The sequence below is a fragment of the Solea solea genome, chromosome 20, assembly GCF_958295425.1.
Source record: "Solea solea chromosome 20, fSolSol10.1, whole genome shotgun sequence".
Taxonomy (NCBI): domain Eukaryota; kingdom Metazoa; phylum Chordata; class Actinopteri; order Pleuronectiformes; family Soleidae; genus Solea; species Solea solea.
This window is the reverse complement of record NC_081153.1, coordinates 23,029,787-23,052,966: the sequence shown is the minus strand read 5'-3', so window position 1 is coordinate 23,052,966 and position 23,180 is coordinate 23,029,787. Positions and strand designations below refer to the sequence as shown.

General features: G+C 43.2%; 1 protein-coding gene across 2 annotated transcripts in view; it reads right to left on the bottom strand.

Annotated features, from left to right (window-relative positions):
* Window positions 1-358: 358 nt before the first annotated feature.
* Window positions 359-23,180, bottom strand: part of hivep3a (HIVEP zinc finger 3a) — a 48,056-nt gene continuing 25,234 nt past the window's right edge. For both annotated transcript variants that reach the window (XM_058618979.1, XM_058618980.1), the window contains 5 exons: window positions 18,789-22,909; window positions 17,182-17,333; window positions 13,439-13,551; window positions 9,830-10,356; window positions 359-3,372 (listed from right to left, as the gene is read on the bottom strand). In XM_058618979.1, the coding sequence (XP_058474962.1) occupies window positions 2,914-3,372; window positions 9,830-10,356; window positions 13,439-13,551; window positions 17,182-17,333; window positions 18,789-22,586 (5,049 nt within the window). In that variant the 5' untranslated portion in view covers window positions 22,587-22,909 and the 3' untranslated portion in view covers window positions 359-2,913. The remainder of the gene's footprint in view (window positions 3,373-9,829; window positions 10,357-13,438; window positions 13,552-17,181; window positions 17,334-18,788; window positions 22,910-23,180) is intronic.

Below are 23,180 nucleotides of genomic sequence, written 5' to 3'. Positions count from 1 at the left end.
CAGTCAGGAATGTGACCACATCAGTGAAAAACACTGTCTCCCCGTCACTTCCTTCTGGGGACAAAGATATTTGAAGAAGGCAGAAAGGAAACAGTGTGAGGTAAGAGAGGACAGTGACTCACTCACACACTCACACACACACATGGCCCTGATATGATATGAATGAGGTGAAGAATGTGGGCCATAGCCCTCTATGGGCAGAAGACTGTTTTGACTGCAGCATCTGTGCCAGCATGTTCAACACACACACACACACACACACACACACACACACTGAAAGTGAGCTGGCAGTTTCTGCTGCACCTCACTGAAGTTACTCAATTCAAACCAGAGCACAAGTGACTGAAACTGTGAGTCATGTGTTTTATGTTACTTTAATCATAAAAGGTTTGACTGTTTTTCATGGATCATCCAAAATATTGACAAGCAATCAGATTCCCAAAACACCGGCAAGTCCTGGGACTCGTCTGTCATGTTCATGCTGTTGCTGTAAGTGTGTGTGTGACTGCTCTCATATGAAACATAGTGTCCTCCTCTACAGAACTTTATCTTAGCCCTTATTGGACTGACTAATATGCTTTCAATCATATACTGTATCTATGTTTACATCATTTTTGACGATAAAAGAACAAATAAGAAAAGCCATGAGCAACAATTACATGATAGCTCTACGCAGCCTTTCCCTTGTTCCTTTCTTCTATTCTTTGTTGTCACTGTTTCCATGGAATTTATATTTCAGCGACAGAAATCAACCTCCACTGTCTCCCTGCACTAGCCCTGTTTGACAATTCCAGCTGTCTGTCTCTCTCTCTCTCTCTCTCTCTTGCTCTCTCGCTCTCTCCGCCTCTTGCTCTCTCCTGCCACCTAGTGGTAACTCATTTGACCTTTGTGGCAGAGGAACAAGGATAGACTTACTTATAGTGGATTCATCCATCCATTCACCTTCTACCGCTCTATCTTTTACCCTCCACAGAGGGTCGCGGGGGGAGCTGTACCCATCTCAGCTGACATATGGCAAAAGGCGGGGTCACACCCTGGACAGGTCCGTCAGACTCACATACAATCACACCTATGGTCAATCTAGAGTGTCCAATTAATCTAATACCCATATGGCATGTTTTTGGACTGTGGGAGGAAACCCAAGTACAGTGGATTCATGAACACAGGGGAAAAAAGGGTAACATTTGAATAGTAATTGTGACCTAACCAGAGCCACATGGTGGTGCCACAGTCCTCAACACTGTGTGCCACTGAGCATTTAGACAAAAGAAGTCGTCAAACTGACATCATGAATATGATGTGAAATAAAACTGAAATTTAAAAAAAAACTTTGTACAAAGCAGGATTCATTATAATTCAGAGGTCAAAGGTTACAAAACTAAGGAGAACATTCAAGAAATGGACATTAACACATGGTTAGTCAAAACATTAATGAACTGTTACCAAAATCATGTGTCCCTCAGTCTCCCACACCAAAGTCCAGAAAATCACCTGTTTCAGCTGGCGGGGTCCATCGCTGCCTCCTGTGGTCACTTTGTGTCACTGAGGTCAAACTGAACGAAGGCTTCTTGAGCCTTAAGTCACAAAATAACACATCTGAAGTTACTGATGGACTCAGCAGAGGATCAACGACTCTGAGCTTTGAAGTTAAATCTGTCTGACAGAGATATATTCTTAAGATATTGTAGACTTAAGCTGAGGAGAGTTTTGTTTCGTGGCTTTGAGTGGTTGTCAAGATGAAAAGAGCACCATACAAACACAGGGCATTTACCATTTAAAACAAAAAGACACAGTCCCAGTACATTTAAATGATGTTCTCTTACCTCCAGACTCACTGTATGGAGGTGAGTGAAAAACCACACACACGCCACAGTTTTAATATAAATGTGTAAAAATGATACGTTTAATGACATGAAAATGACAGTGATTGCATCATTTAAAAAGGCAACAACACAAAAATACATGTATCTGTTTGTGGGGGGGGGGGGAAACGACCTTAGCTACCATGGATATGAAACGGGTTTCCTCTCGACATGAAAACGGGTTTCCTCTTTTTTTGTTTTTTTGTCAGTGCACTCCAAATGTCTGGATCTGAAACTTCTTTTCTTAAAGATTTTAGAAAAGGAGGTGATCGTAAACCCTGCTTCTTCAAACTACAAAGAAAGTTGACAATATGACCTGACAAATACTAATAATAATAATAATAATAATAATAATAATTAGAAGGAGAATCACAGCCTTTGAGAATGACAGTTGAAACCACAACATTGACGTAAAATTGCACTTCAAAATACTGGTTGGGATGAATAAATAGTTTTAGTACCTTTCTATATCCATTTTGGTAATACAGTACATGAACACAGCAATAGTTATATTAGAGCTGTCATATAGGGCTAAATATGGAAATTGATTAAAACTTTTGTCTCTTTTCATTCCGGCTGCTTTTTTGCATATAGTACAGAATTTGCATAATAGCACATCAATAAATTAACATCAATGACATCAAACAAGAGGTTAAAAAAAGATTTACAAAACATACTGCATATATAACAGAGTGTCCACATATATATATATATATATATATATATATATACATATATATATATCTACACTTACATATATATGTATATATACATACATATACATATATGTATGTGTTATTCATATAATTACATAGCGTCATTCAAAGCGGTGCTCAAGTGCTCTCATTTTTCTTCTTGGATTTGAAACCACAGTGTGAGACGTTCACTGTCAGACTCTGGTTTTCTTGCACTGTCCCGTTAAGACTCTCCCTCCTGTCAGAGTTGTGTCTGGGAGGAAGGAGTCTTTTTTTGTTTTCTTTTTGGCCTTGGGTGGTGTCAGCATAAACATGCCTCTACGACGTGTGCGTCCATGCACCCGAGAACTCGACTGTTATCCGAGGCTGATGCACTCTCGACTCTTGGCGTGGCTGCTCCCGGGTGTTCCGGCTGATGCCTCAGGGTCCACAGGGCTGACTCGGCTGCCAGGCGACGTCTCTTTCAGAGTACCTTGCCGCTGCAGCATAGAAAACCTCCCCTTAAAAGCGTCGCTCTGTCTCCAGGATGTGCATTTACCTGTGAGGCCAGCTGGAGCAGCTGAGGGGGGAGCTGTGGAGGCTGTGGAGGCTGTGGAGGCTGTGGAGGCTGTGGAGACGCTGGGGCTGCTCACCAGGCTGTACAGAGGGAGGGTGGACCTGGGCTGAATCATGTGAATCCCCCCGATGGGAATGAGGAGACTCGGGGCCCTGCTGGGCTGCTGGGAGTGCAGAGGGAGGTGACTCAGGAGATTATGGGCTCCCCGAAGCCGTGGGAGATGTGGGGCAAGGTAGGTCACAGCGCCCTCATCCACAGACTGCAACAAAACAGGACGAAACAATAAAAACCAGACTTGACTGTAGCTGCTGGAGAAATCTGGTCATTCAAATGATGTTTTACAACAATAGTAGTGACTCATCAATTTCTCAGCCATAGTGCTGAGAAAACAACGACAGAAAGCCGAGCTCCGCAAAAGTGCTATGACTTACAGAGAGAGCCGCAGTAAAAGACATTATTAAAAAGCATTACCTTACTTCAACACTTCACCATGTGCATGTGTGAAAATGTCATTCATTCTAACAGTGAGTGACTTGTCTTTAAAGTAAAACTCCACAACCATTGTTTTTAGGTGTAAACCAGTGTATATGGATATATAATAATGTTATTTGTTTATCCGGTTTTGTGTAAAGTATTAAAATTATACATGGTGTACTGCCTCTCTACTCAACACCAGCTACTGCATTCAATGTTTCCACTGGTTTTCTTAGTCCACTCTGTTGTCTGACATCAACACCAAAGCTGTCGCTTTGTCGTCTTTCTCTCTCCAACACCTGAAGCGATTGAGAGGCTTGTCTCACCTCACACAGCTGCAACTCAGTGGCACATTACACTCAGGTCTCAGCCCACTTCTTGGCATTAGCATTAGCTTCATAATAGAGGGTAACGTTGCCCTTTAAGCAGCAGTGGTCAGAGGACAATGGTGACGCGAGCGACTCTTTAATGTCTTTGATTCTTGAGTTAGGAGATCGTTTTTAGATGTACGATCATTTTAATGTTTTTTGAAGTGTGTTCTGTGTGCGTGTGTGTGTGTGAGTGCGGGTATTACTAATGTTGTGGGGACCTAAAACTGTTTACACAGTCACATTATGGGGACTCGTCTTCCTTGTGGGGACAAAAATCAAGTCCCCACAACGTAAATAACTACATTTTAATGTGAAGATATGTTTTACGGTTAGGGTAAGGTTAGGAATAGGCCAGTAGTAATTGTGGTTACGGTTAGAGTAAGTCTCCAGGAAATGAATGTAAGTCAATGCAATGTCCCCTCAAGTCATGTATGTCCAACTTTATATCTGCTGTTCGCAATGGAGGCTAACTTTAGGCTAAAGTGTTGTTTGTTGCTGTTAGCATTCCCCTCCCTCCTGCCTACATCACATGATGAACATGTTTGGTGAAGGGATGAGGCATTCATTCACAAACAGCCAGGCCTCATGAGCAGCTTGAGGACTGTTGCGTTCCGGTTCCTGACTGGATAAAATGTTGGAATACGGGAAAGGTTTCTCCTATATTTCTTTTAGAAACAGGGACTCACAGAGCTAACACGCTAGCTCAGTGACAGAAGCTTCAGTGTATCAGGACACTGTGACATCACTGCTGGGTGTGGTTACAGGTGCAAGTAGTCCCACTTTTCACCCCACCCAGTGATACCCTGCTTTTCTGTCTTCGCTCTGCTTCTGCTGCATTCCATTTGCATCAGACCTCGGAAGTCTGGGACTTCTTGGAAAAAAACATGGATGCAGACATATCTTGGGCTAGCAATACCAGTCAATAACAATGCTCTCTACATGGTATTTTGCGCACACAAACACTGTAGAAACATGTCTACGGCTTACAATTACACAGTAATATATGTAAGACTGATTTACTTTGAAACAAATACAACAGAAGCGCTATTGGAGAAGGCTAATGAGGCTTAGTACCTGTCTGCAATTGTTCTCTACCTTTCGCATATGTTCACTTTTCCAATTCATGTTTCTTCTCGTAGATATTACAAACCTCACATTCACTCACAGCATCACTGTAATCTGTCCTCACTTATCTATCCCACCCGCTCCACACACATCAAACACCTTGTTGCAGGGGGCCTGTGGAACTGCCAGTCAGCTACCCGCAAGACTGAGTTCATGTCTGGCTTTGCTACAGAGCAATGCCTGGACTTCCTTGCTCTCACTGAGACTTGGATAACACCCTCCAACACAGCCACCCCTGCGGCTCTCTCCTCCGTCCACTCTTTCTCCCACACACCCAGATCCACTGGCAGAGGTGGCGGGACATGTCTGCTCATTAACCCCAACTGGACTTTCACTCTTTACCCACTGCCACACTTCTCTTCAAAGTCGTTTGAATTTCATGCTGTAACTGTAACTCACCCAGTAAAACTAATCATTGTTGTCATCTACCGTCCACCAGGCCCATTAGGACACTTCTTAGATGAACTTGATGTCCTCCTTTCAAACATCCCAGAAAATGGCCCACCACTTGTTCTTCTTGGCAACTTCAACATCCAGTCAGAGAAGTCATCCAATTTACTTCTTCTACTTTCCTCTCTTTCTCTCTCACTTGCTCCTTCTCCACCAACTCACAAAGCTGGCAACCACCTTGACCTCATCTTCACCAGAAACTGCTCCACCTCCGACCTCACGGTAACTCCACTTCATGTCTCTGATCGTTTCTTCATATCCTACTCTCTCCCACTCTCCCAATCTGATGATCTCATCTCATCAGATACTGCACTTGTCCGTCGTAATATTCGCTCTCTCTCTCCCTCCTCTCTGTCCTCAACTGTTCTATCAGCACTTCCTTCAGCTGACTCCTTCTCCCTCATGCATCCCAACTCTGCCACAGACACCTTCCTCTCTACTCTGTCCTCCTCTCATGACTCTCTCTGTCCTCTTACTTTACGGCGGGTTCGTAAGTCATCCCCTGCCCCATGGTTGTCTGACTGCTGCTAACCCGTGCTGAGAGAGCCACGATACGGGCAGCAGAAAGTAGATGGAGGACGACCTGCTTTCCTATCATTCTCTTCTCTCCACCTTCACTGCCTCTATCTCTGCAGCCAAACAATCTTTCTATCAGACTAAAATTCAATCCTCTTTCTCTAACCCCAAAAAACTTTTCTCGATCTTCTCTAACCTCCTTGACCCCCCCCCCCCACTCCCCCTCCTCCCTCCTACCAATTCACTTTGTCAACTACTTCACAAAAAAGTAGATAACATTGGCTCTTCTTTCTCCTGATCTCACCACTCGACCAACCACACATTCAGCTCCTTCTCTATCCTCTTTCACCCCTCTATCTCATGATCAAGTTCTTTCCCTAATACCCTCTGCCCGCCCCACCTCCTGCCCCCTTGACCCTATCCCTTCTCACCTTCTTCAGTCAATTGCTTCTGATCTTCTTCCTTTCCTAACCCATCTCATTAACACATCTCTATCATCTGGTTGCTTTCCGGACCCTCTTAAAGAGGCCAGAGTGACCCCCCTCCTTAAAAAACCCACCCTTGACCCGTCTGAAGTAAATAACTACAGACCTGTCTCTCTTCTTCCTTTTCTTTCCAAAACTCTGGAGCGTGCTATCTTTAATCAACTCTCTTCCTACCTTCACCGGAACAACCTTCTCGATCCTCTTCAGTCTGGTTTTAAAGCAGGTCACTCGACCGAAACTGCACTTCTTGCTGTCACTGAGCAACTCCACACTGCCAGGGCTGCCTCTCTCTCCTCTGTGCTCATCCTCTCAGACCTTTCTGCAGCATTTGACACAGTCAACCACCAGATCCTTACTTCCTCCCTTCAAGAACTAGGTGTCTCAGGCTCTGCACTTACACTACTCTCATCCTATCTTCAAAACCGAACATACAGAGTAACCTGGAGTGGATCTGTGTCGGAACCCTGTCCTCTAGCTACTGGGGTCCCTCAGGGTTCTGTCTTGGGCCCTCTCCTCTTCTCTCTATACACCAACTCTCTTGGTTCTGTTATTGTCTCTCATGGTTTTTCCTATCACAGCTACGCCGATGACACCCAACTCATTCTCTCTTTTCCCAGCTCCAAAACACATGTAGCAGAACGGATCTCCGCTTGTCTGACCGACATCTCTCAGTGGATGTCTGACCATCACCTGAAACTCAATCTCAACAAGACCGAGTTTCTTTTTCTCCCAGGAAAGGGCTCTCCCACCACAGATCTGACCATCACCCTCGACAACTCTGTGGTAGGTCCTTCTCTTACTGTAAGGAACCTGGGTGTGACACTTGATGACCATCTCTCCCTCACTGCCAACATTACTGCAACAGCTCGATCTTGCAGATACATGTTGCACAACATCAGCAGGATACGGGCTCTTCTAACCCAGAAGGCGGCACAGGTTCTGGTCCAGGCTCTTGTCATCTCACGCTTGGACTACTGTGACTCCCTCCTGGCTGGTCTCCCTGCGTGTGCCATATGCCCTCTGCAGCTCATCCAGAATGCAGCAGCTCGACTGGTCTTCAACTTACCAAAGTTCTCCCACACTACACCGCTCCTCCGCTCCCTTCACTGGCTTCCTGTAGCTGCTCGCATCTGCTTCAAGACTCTAGTGCTTGCGTTCCATGCTACAAACGGATCCGGTCCAGCCTACATCCAGGACATGATCAAAACCTACACTCCAGCCCGCCCATTCTGCTCTGCATCTGCAAACCGGCTTGCTGCCCCCTCACTGAGAGGATCGCAGAGGCGTTCACAGAACTCGAGACTGTTCGCTGTCCTAGCTCCCAAATGATGGAACTAGCTCCCCATCGACATCCGGACAGCAGAAAGCCTCCACATCTTCCTCTGCCGACTAAAAACACATCTCTTTAGACTCTACCTCGACTAAGGCGACAATGACAAGAAAAGAAAAAAAAAGCACTTGTTTATATGATGGCAGCCATCCTGCAATCCTACCTCTTGAGTACATGAGGTTGCTAGTTTCCGAGTTGGAAACCTGAGTTCATGCCCTCAGAAATTCAGAAAATCTTAGTTTTGACTAGAAATGGAATGCAGCATTACTATTTTTTACAGATAACATTATGGGCTAACCTGCCTGGGAGCAAATTTAATGAGAACACAGACAGGAAACAACAAATATGTCTCCTGCTGAGGTGCTGTGCTTCAACCCTGATGTCTGGACTCTCCTGCACTCGCTCACCTGCAGTTAAGAAAATGGGTACATTTCCATGAAAAGGAGGTCTGTGAGTGCAGCCTGCAGAAGTCCTCATGAGAACCTTAATGCTCTTTCCGTGGACTACCAGAGTCAGAGAGACGATACAACCTTCACCAGATTTTACAAGGAAACACCAACATACCAGTACCAGCAGAAAAATAGGACGACCTACACTTTGGTTCTGTTAGTGCTAAAGATCTCCTTTAGAACAACTGTGTGACAGCTTCACAGACCAAAGTTACAACCATGTTACACCTGTCCCACACTGCAGGACTTTCAAATCTGAACACAAACACAACGAGAAAGCACAGACAAGAAAATCCAGTGAAGACGCTGGTGTGTGTGGACAGTTGAGCAAAGAGGAGGAGCTAACAAGACGCATTCAAATCGTATCAAGCTCCAAAGGTTACATTTTTCTTGTTTCTGCTGCACACATGTGCAGTAAACTAACAGAATGCATGCTGCTGCTGCTGCTGCAACCTTGTGGTCATAGATCCACCACCGTTTAGGTAGTTATTGGAGCAGAATTTATTTTTTATCAATACAATCATTAATGAAATGTTTTTTTTTCAGTGTTGTATCTTTTGTTTTAACATTAATTCAAATACATTTTTTTGTAATAAATGATTAATCAAATATGCACACACTAACCCAATGCCAAATATTATATATAATCAGTTTTTTTTAGTTAGTAGTTGTGTAATAATTTGGATCAATGAGACAGCTATTGTTAGGAAATTTGACATTATTCGGTCTGTCTGTGTGCTGCAAGAAAATGTGTACGTGAAAGGACAGTGTAAGTGAGGTGTTTTCTCCTTCACAGAAACAGGTCATGTGTGTTTGTGTCATATTTTTAAGCATTTAAAAAGGACGTGAACAGAAGTCTCTGTGTGAAAAACAGACAATGCGAGTGAGTATCTTCTCCTGTGAGAACTATATTAGTGTGAGGAGGAAGTCGTGAGGTTACACCATAACATCACCACATGTTTGGAGTAGACTTTTTTATTTTTTGTAAGTTTATTAGGGTGAAGTGAGATATTCACCCGTGTTGTTTTTGTCATAGACATGTGGTTCCAATCGACAGTGTTTAGTGATGGACCCGCTTCTCATTTTATCAGCGGCTGCCCAGAGAAAACATGTCGTGTCTATTTGGGAGCTCTGCTGCATTATTTTTAAGGCCTGGGAGCTGCAGGCTTAGTCTGACTGATATAAAACAACAGAGTTGCCTTTCCTTCCTTTTCCAATAAATGCCTAACTTTAAAATAACCTCATATGTACCAGCGTATCTATATTTGTTCTACATGTTGACTCAACAGGATTTAACTGAGCCACACAAGATTAGCTTTGTGAGCCAAAAGCTGATTTATTTAAAACTGTAGGCTAAACTAACAGAGATGGTTCGAGTCACAGGAGAGCGAGGACTGAGGTTTGATCAGTGTTAATTATACACGCAACACTGACACAGCAATAATAAATAGTGAATATTATTTGTAGAATATTGAAATCAATGATGTTATTGTGTTTTAGTACAAGAGTGACTCACCAGTCTTGTTGTGGACGGTTGGTCTGCCAGGGAGCCTGGAGGTCCATGGGGGTTTGAGCCATGGGGTGGGACTATTACAGGAGACAGGCTTCTAACTGGGGAGACTGGTCTCAGCTGGGAGGAGGCAACATGACAACTGGATGGGGAGAGTGAGGGAGGAGCAGGGGACAGCCGAGGCCTGGGTGACGGGCTGCGAGGTGAGGGTGGCTCCCTCTGTGGAGAGCGGGGGCCTCTGGAGGACACGGATGCTGAAGCATCGAGGCGTCTGCAGGCAAACATTGCCCTTCTGGTTCTAGCCGAGGGCTTCTGGGTAGACTCTTTGGGGGGACGTGTGAGTGATGGGCTGGGTTCAGGCTCCATTGGCTGGCCTTTCTCAGAATTACAGGTTTCAACCTCCTTGGACCAGCTGTCTTCACATCCACAGTCCCTGTCCTTCACGTTGTCCACACCATGTACAACTTCCTCCAGATCAGAGAACTCATGATCCTTTTGTTTATCTGGGTGAAGCAGTTGGTTTTCACAGACACCTATGACAGAAAAAATGGTAACTGGGAAATTTAACTCGCACATTTCTAGTCTTGATGAGTCAAAACTGCCTACACTAAAGTTTTTGCCATTCACCCATTCACTCACATTCATACAGCACATCTACAGTTGAAACCAGAAGTTTACATACACATAAAAAGACACATGTGCTTTTTTTCTCACTGACTGACATGAAATCAGACAATCACTTTTCCTGTTTTAGGTCAGTTAGGATTAGCAAAATTATTTCTATTTGCTAAATGACAGAATAATGAGAGAAGGATTTTTTTTAGACAATTTTGTTATTACTTTCTTCAAAGTCAGAAGTTTACATACACTAAGATCATTATGCCTTTGTCATGTCATGTCTTTGGAAGCATGTGTTTATTGACAACATTTGAGTTAATTAGAGACACACCTGTGGATGTATTTTAAGGCACACCTGAAACACACTGCTTCTTTGTGTAACATCATGGGAAAGTCAAAATAACTCAGCCAAAATATCAGGAAGAGAATTGTGGACTTGCACAAGTCTGGTTCATCGTGTCAATAAACCTATCATAAGCTTCCAAAGACTTGCATAAGTCTGGTTCATCTAGTCAATAAACCTATCATAAGCTTCCAAAGACTTGCATAAGTCTGGTTCATCTTGTCAATAAACCTATCATAAGCTTCCAAAGACTTGCATAAGTCTGGTTCATCTTGTCAATAAACCTATCATAAGCTTCCAAAGACTTGCATAAGTCTGGTTCATCGTGTCAATAAACCCATCATAAGCTTCCAAAGACATGACATCTTCATTTGGGTTATACACTATAATAATCTTAGTGTATGTAAACTTCTGACTTTGAAGAAAGTAATAAAAAATTGTCTAAAAAAATCCTTCTCTCATTATTCTGGCATTTAGCAAATAGAAATCATTTTGGTAATATTACCGGACCTAAAACAGGAAAAATGATTGTCTGATTTCATGTCAGACAGACATGTGTCTTTTTATATAGTGTATGTAAACTTCTTGTTTCAACTGTATGTGCAGCTCATTTTTCTATCATACATCATATTTTTCATATCAGTTCACACGCTGCCAGCACAGCCGTCAGGAGTGGACACATGGGCATGTAGACTCTGAAAACTACTTAACCACCTTCAAACACATTCTACCATCTCTCCATTTTTAGACGGGACTGGAAAACGCATTAAAGAAGTGTTTTCATTCGAGGCTATTAAAGAATTCAACTAAGAAAAAGAAAGCACAACAAAGACAGTGAATTATCAGCACTGCAAGCTTTACAGCACAGTGCACGTGTGCAGGGAAAGGAAAAACCTACTCTGCCTGGAGGATCCTGTCCCTCACTAACTAACTAGCTTCTTCTCGATGATGGAGGTTGAAAGTTTATTTCAGAGTGCACAAAGACCAACTTGACCTACTTTTTTGGCCCATATATCACTAGACGCACTGAAAGTGCTCGCTACATTCCAACTGTACGTGCTAAGACAAACAAACATGACACAGCGTATCAGACACGACCCCTCGTCAAACATCCGTACGACCAGAAAAGAACAACATCATTTGGACCATGTTTGTGCCCTGCCAAGCACTGCATACTGAGAAGAGAAGAAACATGGTGACATCATGTGTTATTAAAATCTCATTTTCCCTCACTGCACCAATTTTCTTTCCTCTGGATGCAATATGCAGAGACTCTTCCTCTCATCTTCTATTTATTATAGCCTGTACACACAAAACTCAGACTCTGTTAGACGATAGAACGAAGGCACGGATGATGATAATACTATTATTATTATTCTTGTTAACCCTACTCTGCTTTCTATCGTTCCTTTTTTAAATATGCAAATGGAAACCTACAGTATATGTGCATGCTGAGCTTATATACAGCATATACGTGCGTGTGTGTGTGTGTGTATACATATACATATACACACACACACATATAGTATATACTGTAAATATTAGAGGTGGGCAAGATAGATCATCTAAGATAATATTGTGATTGCTGTTTTAAAGACATGCAAATTGATTTTATGGACTATTTAAGTGGCTTTGCAAAAATGATGAAACACACACTAAAGCTCTCATTTTTAGAAATGTCTTTGTTCTATGTTGGAGATGAACGCATGTTTTCAGGATTTTTAAGTCTTTATAACTGCAGTCTGTTGTCAGCTCACTTGGAACCTCGACCAGAGCAGCTACTTGGTAAAAGTACCAGGTACGGTCGCTGATGGAAAAGCCAAAAAAGACAATCGGTCAAGTCGTGCTGTTACTGTATAGTGGAAAAGCACTATGAGCTTCTAATTGTTCAATAGTCGATGGTTACAACAGACGTATGATGTGTAACAGACTTTTGATCTGGACCAAAGTCAATTTATTAAAGTGTAACTCCTCACAGAGGAATATCTTCCGAGTATGAACATAAAAAAGTGTGGGAGGACACTAAAACCGCTCCAGAGCCAAAGTGATGGAGAACGTCAGGGTTACCCCGACACACATGAATCCAGCTTCTGGCTCAAAGGGTTTGACATACTGAACACACGCTGCTCTGCTACCACCGTCAGTCTCATTTATAACCACGAAGAAGGTTTATGTGTTCTGCCTCCTGTCTTTTTACTATGAGAAAGCAATATGACGTTTTCCTCATCAATAAAATACCCTCAGATCAACACTTTGTTTATGATTATTGATATATATATATATATACAGTATGTATGTGTATATATATATATATATATATATATATATATATACATATGCACTCCGTGTATGCAGTGCCACTGTAGTGTATCGCAGTAATGGAACGTGGTTCATTTCATTTTGTTGATTCTAAGATGAAATCGGAAACAACACTTGACTTGTTTGGTTGTTGTTTAGTTGTATGAGCAGTGACTGCACCATATAAAGCTGATGTATTTGTAATATATGTTCATCTGCATCATCTGTATAACAGCATGCTTCTTTTCCCTGTGTCTGAGATCTCTGGTGTTCACTCCCTGCAAATACAGGGTAGAAAGTGAAGAAGTGACAGAAGAGAAACATCACACTCCTGTTCCTTCGTTCTCCATCCTTACCTCCAGCTTTGACAGCAATGCTACAGTCGCTGCAGTCATAGGGACGGGACGCGTCACAGTCCCCACACGGACACTTCCCTCCACCACGCACGAGGCCATACTTCTCATTTGATCTGCAGGTGTAAAGAGAGCAGAAGGTTTCACTTTGGTCCTCAGAGCATTTCTCTGGCAGTTGTCTATTGATGCTGCTCCTCTAAGGAGGAGAGTGACGATCGATGAGAGGGTAACAGGAGCTGACGGACAGGCAGCAGGTCCATTAGCACCTGTAAGCAGCTTTTTAGTACCTGTGTTTATCCAGTGTAAGTGCACTATCTGTTTGGCCTTTGCTACACACTGCGCTCACAGCGTGACAGCCAGGCCTGGGGTCCAACACTCTGTGTACACTGAAGTCCTCTCAGCGAGGCAGCGAGGCAGCGAGGCACCCGTTTCAGCTTCAACAGAGCCGCTTTCATAAGCCTCAAAACCAATATATGCCTTATAACCCCATCACAGCTCACACCACCTCTGAGTCTAAACACAGGGGGAGCCGACGCTTTGGCCCGAGGTCCGGGAACTGCTGCAGCCAGCCAATAAAAACAGCTCAGGGAGGGAGGGAGGGTAACCCTGGTCCAGACCAGCTGCCACTCCAAATACATAAGCATGAAAAAACTCCAAAAAACAATCTGTCTGATTAGAATCAGCTTTTCCAGCCTTTTCACGACATTATCAACATTCTATACTGCAGTAATAAAATGATGTCAAGTTCAACGACCTGTCGGCATCACTCTTGACAGACTGAAGAGGCAGAGGTGGAGAAAGTGAGCAGGAGTGAGGATGAGGCACTCGTTAAGGAAGGCTGTGATGAGCTGTGATGAGCATCAAACCAAAACCAGACTCACAGTGACCCACTCTGGCACCACTCTGCCCCCCCCCCCCCCCCCCCCCCCCCACACACACACACACACACACACAAATCTGTAGTGTTGATGTCTGATGAGAAGAAAAAGTCTGAGTGTGTGTCTGTCAATACAAATTCTTTTGAGTAAATACATGCACACCCGTGTAAAAACACGTGGTTTCAGTAAAAATGTGACTCAGTGATTTGATTAAATCAGTGGTTTGAGAACACACACATGCTGCTGAATAACAAGGTGAGCTGTGATCACAGGACGGATGGTTCCCTGCAGTACAGTGGTAATAAACATCAGAAAATCAGAAATCCAGAAACATTCTTATGTTCAAGATTTCAGAACTATTATATCTATCCTTTCTGTTTCATAAATAACCTAAACAGTTAATTAGGGCTGTAACAAATAAGTGAATAATAGATTATGATTTATCGGTTATTAATTAATAATCAACTGTTTTGATAATCGATGAATTGACTTGAGTGTTTTCTGATTTGTCAGCTTCTTAAATGTGAATATTTTCTAGTTTCTTTGCTCAATAAAACAAAGAAATCATTAAAAACTGAATCTGATCATTTTGACATTATCAACGTCATCATTTCCAGGTTTGGAAAACACTGATTAACATTTTCAGAAATTTTATGGACCAAATGATTCACTGAGAAAAGAATGGTCAGATGAATGGATTATGAAAACAATCATTTTTTGAAGCCTGACAGTCAATCACTTACCAAATGATAGATCAATCCACTAATCCTTGCATGTCTAAAAAAGTTATAATACTGGGATTTTATTGGTGTAAATGGTTTCATGTGGTTTAATGGACCGAACGCCGTCATTGGTTGATTTAACTGGAAGATTTTTTGGTTTTAATTGATCTATTTTTCTAGCCTTTCCTGTTCTTTATAGCTGACTTTTATGGCTAATGCTCTGTTGCATATGCATGTCCATATGATGTTCTGCTCCTTTCACTGATGTCAGTGCGAGGGACTGAGCGAGCAGTTGCTAAATGTGACTGGCAGTGATGGTTTGTGTTAATGAAATGTCTGTAGAGGCAGAGGAAGCGAGGCTACTTCCTGGATCCAGTCCCTGAACAGACTGTCGGTCCAGACAGCCAACCAGTGGCCTCTCCAGCACGGTGGGTTTATAACAACAACACACAGCCTTCTGTGATGATGCAACGAGGGATGGGATGATATATGAGTGATTCAAAGCACTCAAAATAAGTTGCTGGTAGTGAATTTCCATAACCAGGATCATTGCAAAAGTGTTCCACATGAAAAATGTTGTCAAACTCCCAAATCTACAGTCCTATATTATACAGGGGGAGCTGACGTCGGTACACTCCTGTCAACCATCTGGCAGGAAGTGTTTGTAAGATGTTTAGTAACATTAGCTCTGGCACCTCCGTCTTCATCATCCTTTATCCAATGTATAATATAATGTGACCAAACCAACTCAGCGGTGACTCTCTGACTATTTTTCCAAACCATTCTGCCTGAGCTGTCCCTTGAATAAGCTAATTGCAAATCCTGTCCATCCTGGTTTCTCCCAACAAAAATCTCAGCATCTTCCGCTCTGCCTCCTGTCTTTCAGACAGTGCCACTGTTTCCAGGACATACATCATAGCCTGTCTCACTACTTTCTTGTAGACCTTTCACTTTTGCTGCTATTCCTGTGTCACACATCAGCACTGACACTCATGTCTACCCACTCCACCCACTCCACCCTGCCTCTTCTCTTGTGAGCTGTCCCTTGCTTTGGATGGTTGATCCGGAGTATTTAATCTCATCCACTTTCTCTACCTCTAATCCTTGCACCTTCACCATACCACCTGCAGGGTTCCCACACCTTGATTGACATCAGATTCAAGGACTTTTCAAGGCAATTTCCTTCAAATTCAAATACCAAATGTGCTGACACAGCTGAAGACGGGAGGGCAACTTGTAAGAGCTGCTTTCGCCCATCGTGTCCACTTTTATTGATTTGCAGCACACTTTGGGATCTTGGGCAAACCAGTCTTTGTAATTGTCTTTGGTGAGCCAGAGATGTTGGAATTTGCCCTTCCAAGGCATCATGTAATTTACGCTCTCTTGCTTAATGTTACTTGCTCTTTGTTCAGCATGGAATCTCATGTCAACAGCCGAGCGAGACAATGTATGGTACAGTGTCCACAACAAGACTAGTGCTTACAACTTGACATTTCTTCTGCATAGGCCGAGTCTACGTACATCAAGCAATGCAGGATGCATAAAACTGTAGGTGGCGTTGTAAAACAAATGGTGGTGGGAGACATTTACCCAAATTAGGTAATTATTACTCACCTGGGTATTTACTGATACCAAAATTAGTCCGAAACAGTAATTTTAGACCATTTATGAACTATGAAGCTGTTAAAAACTATGTCTATTTGGGGCAATTTTCAAAACCTTTAAAAGGCCTTGAAAAATGTTTTTCATATTCACAAACTTTCAAGGATTTCAAGTCACATGAGAACCCTGCACCTGTCTCACTGTCATTCACACACCAGGTATTCTGTCTTGTTCCTACTAACCTTTATTCCTCTTCTCTCCAGTGCAGACCTCCACCTCTCCAGGCTCTCTTCCCACCTGTCCCCTACTCTCACTACAGATTACAATATCATCTAGAAAACAATACCATCTGCACATTCTGACTCAAATGTCGGCTTAAAAAAATATCAGAGATTAAAGCTGATTTTTTAGTGAATGGAAGATTGGGGCATGAAATTTTACATTACTCGATCAACTATACATAATGAGCTTGGTCACCAGATGAAGTGTACACGGACAACATGTTACAAGTAAAGCTATTGTTATCAGCTAAGGCCACACTCACCCCTCCTCAGAGATCCACACTTCAGGAGGTTGTTTATTTCTGGAGCATGACTTGACTCCCTCCTCGTCTTTCCTCCTCTGTTCCTTCTCAGCTGACAGCTGCTCCTTCCTTGTTCCCTCGTGGTGGCTGTGATATGACTGGCTATTGTAGACCTACACTCAAAAGAGACATGGGCAAATTCAGCTATTTGACTCCAGCATATCCAGGGAGACCAAAATTGAGAATTCTTGAATTCATTGTAAGTTGTAGAGTATGCATATTTTCTTTGCCCTTTGTATCTTTATTGATTGCTTTTAAAACTCATCTCCAAGTCAAAGGCAGAGCTAGCAATTATATTTCCTTGGGGATTGAAATGAAATTAACAAAGATCTAATATTTCAATGCCAACACATCACACATTACATTCATTACACTTCAGAGGAAATAGGTATAAGGCTGTGCTATCTAACCTCTGAATTTATGGACTGTAGATGAATCTCAATACACAACTTTGGATTTTAAGCTGCAGTGGGAAGGACCACTGGAAAAATAGTTGATTGTTGAGTTTCATTGAGACGAACATGGATATATGCACTGGTTTCATACATAAGAGAGTAAATCTGCCAATATCTTAAAATCTCTGCTGTTGACTTGCAAGTAGGAATGTTTTGTCAGTGCTTCCAGTACCAGAGCAATGGGAGCACCAGCACCTGTGAACTGCCCTGTGATTGGTCACTATATGGATTTCCATTCTCATCATCATCTGTTTTTATGCATATTTTCATTTGTGCATATACACACTTGAATGGAAAACCAGAAAATTCTAAAACTCTTGAAATATTACACTCAACTGTTTTGAGGGAAGTGAAAGGTGGCAATCCAATTAAAAGTAAATGCAAATAAGCACAACGGAAACGTTTCAGCGAATCATTTCTGCATTCTTATTGCTCCTCAGCCTCCCTCCACCTGCACATCGGTCCACTATGGAACTCATGGCCCCTCCCCCAAACACCAAAACTCACTTATTCAGACTAGCCTACCCCACATGACCATCCTTTTTTTTTTTTTTGTATTTTGTATTCTAAACTCTGGTATTCTGATTTATCTTTTTATATACAGTATGATCTAAACAAATAAAATGTACTATTAATATTATTATTATTATTATTATCATTATTATTATCGTCAAAATTATTATTAATAAGAATAAGAATAAATATGAGAGGAAATTTAGAAATGATATGACTGTCATCTCACATCCGCATTTCGCTGTACTGGAAACATATTGATAATAGCAGACAGAGCAAGCAAGAAAAGAAATGTGTATGAAACGTGGCTATAGATGCTCTTTAGTTACTCATCAAATTGTAACCCTTGAGCCTCTCACGGTGCTACAGATTGAGTGGTGAGGCCGTCAAATAAAAGTCTAGTGGTGCAGAAGTGTCATTCTCTTATTAGAATGACATTGCGCTGAAAGGTAACTATGGAGTAATTGATCAATAATGCCAAACATATCCTGCCCACTGTACCACTAAACACAATAATCCCCTCGAAAAAACCTCCAAGTTCTTACCTTTTGATAAAACATTACAGTATAGATTGTAATCAGAGGGTAGTGCTGTAATTACCTCAGTGGAGCGTGGTCTTTTGTCATCCTCTTGTTCAAATGACTCAGTCGTCCTGACTGACATGGGGGATAGAGTGTAGATAGAGGGACTGAGCCTCTGCTTACAGTGCAGCAGAGACAGAGCCATTTTGCTGGAAAGGCCAGGAGGGTTAGGATTGTAGCTACTAGTGGACCAGGAGGAATAGACTGAGGGCTTCTGCGCATCCAGAGTAGAAGGGTTTGGTTTGATGTAGTTCAAATAGCACCAGCTATTACAGGTGCCGGACAGCAGACTGGGGAACGAAGGTCCAATGTGTGTGATGGGAGAACAAATGCCTGGTGGACATGACCGATTCTCCCGTTTGAGTTGCTGTCCACATGGGCCCACTGCTGCCTTATTCCACTCTTCCGCTCTTTCTTTCACTCGTTTCTGCTGCTGTTGTGACTCAGGGGGGATTTCTATACTGTTTGAAGGGGAAAGCATGCGCTTGTTCCCCCCTGATGACCTCAGATCCTCATCAGACCACAACTGAAAGTCATTAATTATGTCCTTTGGGTTTCTATACCCAGCCATTGGAATGCCTACATTGAGTGAAAGTGCATCAACTGCCTCCTGAGGTCTAGGGGACGTGGACTGAGACAGTGTGGTGTATATGGCACACGCTGGCGAAAGGGTGTCAGTTTGCAGACGCACTGCTACTGAAGGAGATGTGATTGGCCTCAGCAATTCCAGACTGGAAGTGATATGAGGGACAGAATGTTGGCTAAGAGAGTGACTTACTTGAGTGTCTGAACAGTCATCATGTCGCAGAGGAATCTCTAACTTCAGCCCTGTAGAAATGGGGAGGTAGTGAGCTCTGGCTGCCCCTGATGGTCCATGGTCCCCTGAATGGATGTGTGAGGCCTCTTCTCTTAGAGTATCTACAGATGGACCATGATTAAGTGGGAGTTCTGTGTTGTCTTTTAATTGAATATTATGACTGAGATTCCACTGAGATAGAATTTCCTTGCCTTGTAAATTAGCTGGATAACACAAGAGAGTGTCACCTGACAAAGGAGAGCCAGACGGCCTGCTGTTGCACACAAAGGTTGAGCTTGTTTTAGAGGATGTGCTAGTTGTGACATGCTCAGGGCTATGGTTTGATGAGGCACAGCGGTCCTCCTCCTCTTCATCTGGATCTTTTATAGCAGTGTGTCTCATGAGGAGACACTTTCTTCTTTCCCTCCAGCCCACTGCAGTGCGCTCAGGGGACAGGCAACTATAGTCAAAAGACTTACTGCGAGTCTCAGCCATTAGGACACTTGGTTGAGGGTCATGAGGTGCCTGTTCAGATGCTGAGCGCCTCATCTCTCTGTGCTGATGCACACCAGGTACCATGAGCATGTGAGGGGCTCTCGATCTCCGCATTGGTGATGATGTTGTGGGCTCCATGTCTGTTCTATTTGATTCCTCAAACGACGTGGAACGACTGGATGCATAGGATGCACTACTGTCCTGACTAGGGCTACGGGGAAGAGATACTGAGTCATAACTGGATTCTCCTGAGGACTGTGCAACCTCAGCTAGACGCAAGCGTTTCTTTTTGGGAGGGAGTTTTTCAATCGGGAGTTGGGCCAAAGAAGAGCTTCTCTGTGGCCACTGAAATTCATCAGGCTTGTCTGGGTGTTTTAACATGGGGGCTGGCTCCACTGACTTCTCTGTGCTCATGTTGGAATCCTCTGTTACCAATATTTCTGGGACTTGTACACTGTGTTGGCGGACCAGCTTTCGGGTTGCTAGTTTTGTCTGCTGGGATTGCTGGGATTGTTTCTGTGGCACCAGTTGATAGTCTTCATGTTGTGCAGTGTTTTTTGTTGCCTCTGTGCCTTGACTCTCATTGCACAAAGATTCTTGCTTTTCAAATGAACTAGTATGTTGAATTACTGAAAAGGTTTGCAGAGTAGATCTTCTATGGTCCTCATGAGCCACACTGCTGTCACCTTTGCACTGTCCAGACAAGAGGGCAGTGGAGAGTAATGAAGGAGAGGAGGGGTCATCTAACTCAAAACTTTCCTCTTTCCTCCTCTTGCGCAAAACTGGTGCTCCTGCTCTGCCTGCATGGTTGAGTAACTGTGAAAACTCCATTTGACTAATAACCATCTCATTTCTGGGGCAATGTGCTAAGCACAGGCTTTTCTTGTGTTTCTTAAAACCTTCCCAATCTTTGCATGCAGTGCCACATGAGTCACACTCGTATGGCTGGGGTTCATTTGGCTTGTGGTCAGGCACATTGGTTACACTGTCAGGGTAAAATGAATGAGTAACCTCATGTTCCTCTTTTGTAAATTCAGCACCAAGTGGGATTTCAATAGCAGGCTGTCGCCTCAGCATCCCGTAACGGCGGGAAGGCTGCCGTTCATCAAAAGATTGACTTTGGCGGAATTTACTGGGGCCACCACTGGAGGCATCAAATGAACTAGCTGCAGTTGGCATAGAGTGACTCCTCACCAGAGGAGCAGTGGATGTTTGGCCAGCTGGCTGCTTCACATTTAAAGACTGATGATGAAATTTTTCACACGGAACTCCCATTGTGATGGAGCCACTGTTTTTGTAGCCCAGGTCTCCTGCTTCAGGACTATGAATAAGTGATTCTTTCACAGATGAAGCCTTTTGAGTCTCTGAACTATTCTTTCTGGAGAGTGAGAATCTCCTTGGTTTTACACTGTCAATTTTGCTCGTGTCCACTACTGCCTCATTGATGGTAATGAGTTTGGTGATATGGTCAATGACCTGCTTTTTGGGCACTGTGAATGGGACACTTTTGTCCTTCTCACCAGAGGGCTGCTGGTTATGACGAGATATCCTCTGTAGTTGTCCAAGGCGTCCATATTTGCCAAGGATGATCTCTGCATAGCTTTTGGCACTTGTGTTTGGGGGACTGTCCTGGGACTGCTCAGTACTCTCAGAGCGAGAGAAGTAACCAGATTCTGTACTGCCTTTACTGCCTAAAGTGAGAGATGAGGTCTTTTCATCAGATGAATCCTGAAGACCCTGTTTTCCTCTGCTTAATCGCAGGGCCAATCTCTTTTTCACTGCATAGGAGTCATCATCTCCTGTTGAGCCATCTTTGGCCCTTCCTGTTTCATGACACTTTAGCGAGGCGACACTGCTCTGTCTTTCTGTAAGAGTGGAGGTGGATGATAGCTGTCTGCTTTCATCTTCTGACTCAGTGACTTGCTCCTCTAAAGTTCTTGGCTCCCCAAGTGCCAGGCCTGCCTTCACCCTGTGTGTATGTGATTTACGGTGTTTGTACAGGTTACTCTTGGTCTTAAAGGAGAAGCCACATGGGGCACAGGGATAGGGTCTTTCTCCTGTGTGGGAGCGAATGTGTTTCTGAAGGACACTAGGTTTTGCACATGCACGGCCACAGTAAGTGCAGACATATTTTCCCGGTCTCTGAGGCTTACGCTCCCGTTTCTGTTTTGGGGTGCTCTCTTGGCTTTGTGATTTAGACTGGGTCGGATCACCTGCTGAGGACGGTGGGAGACCTGGTGACAAAGTAGCCTTAGGTTCTGTTGATGCTTCATGCTTCTGCTCTGGCACTGTATCCAAGTCGTTGCTCTGCCGCTGATGGCTGACACACTTCCGTTCAGGATGCTGCCGTTTAGATTGTTTGTGTTGCTGTAGCGTGCCATGTGGCTTTGGGGAGCTAGTTCGCTGTTGCCGACGGGACTGGGAGGGAGACTTAGAACGCAGGCCTTTGGGAGGAGACTCTGTTTGACAATGTTCTTGACCTCCGGGCTGCTCCCCAGTCGTCAGATGACTATGCAAGTTCTCCATATAATGGAAGGACAGCCTCAGATAGACAAGTGGACAGTTAAATATGAAGGAATTGTATCAAACTATATCCACTTTAGCCGATGATCAGACCTCATAATTCCCATTTGTGCTGCTATACAGTTCTTGTTTAACAGCAGGATGATACCACTAAATGCACAAAGGATGCCACAAACAATACAGCTGTGATATGTCATGCGCTGTGGAGGAGGTCTTCAGCCATGCAGATCTAATGGGTCCCATCATGCCGTTGTCAGCCAGTCACACACTTCGTTGCTCAGTTGAATCACTGGAAGATGATTCTTCTGTCCTCTTAATATGAAGATCTGTGAAGACAAACAAGTAATTGAATGAAATGATGTATGTGATTCAGACGACCCTCTGACCTGCCTCTACCTTTAGATATTTATTTTCCATATCTTACAAAATAACTGTATGTGTCATAACATCCTGTTTTCACTCAAGCTCAGTACTTTCAAATTAAAACTCTTGGTGTAATACTGTATTTTTGTATAAAAATAAAACATCATAAGAGAGAGGAAATAGCACCCTTATGTCTAAAACTCATTATCTTCAGTGATTTTTAATGGACCATGC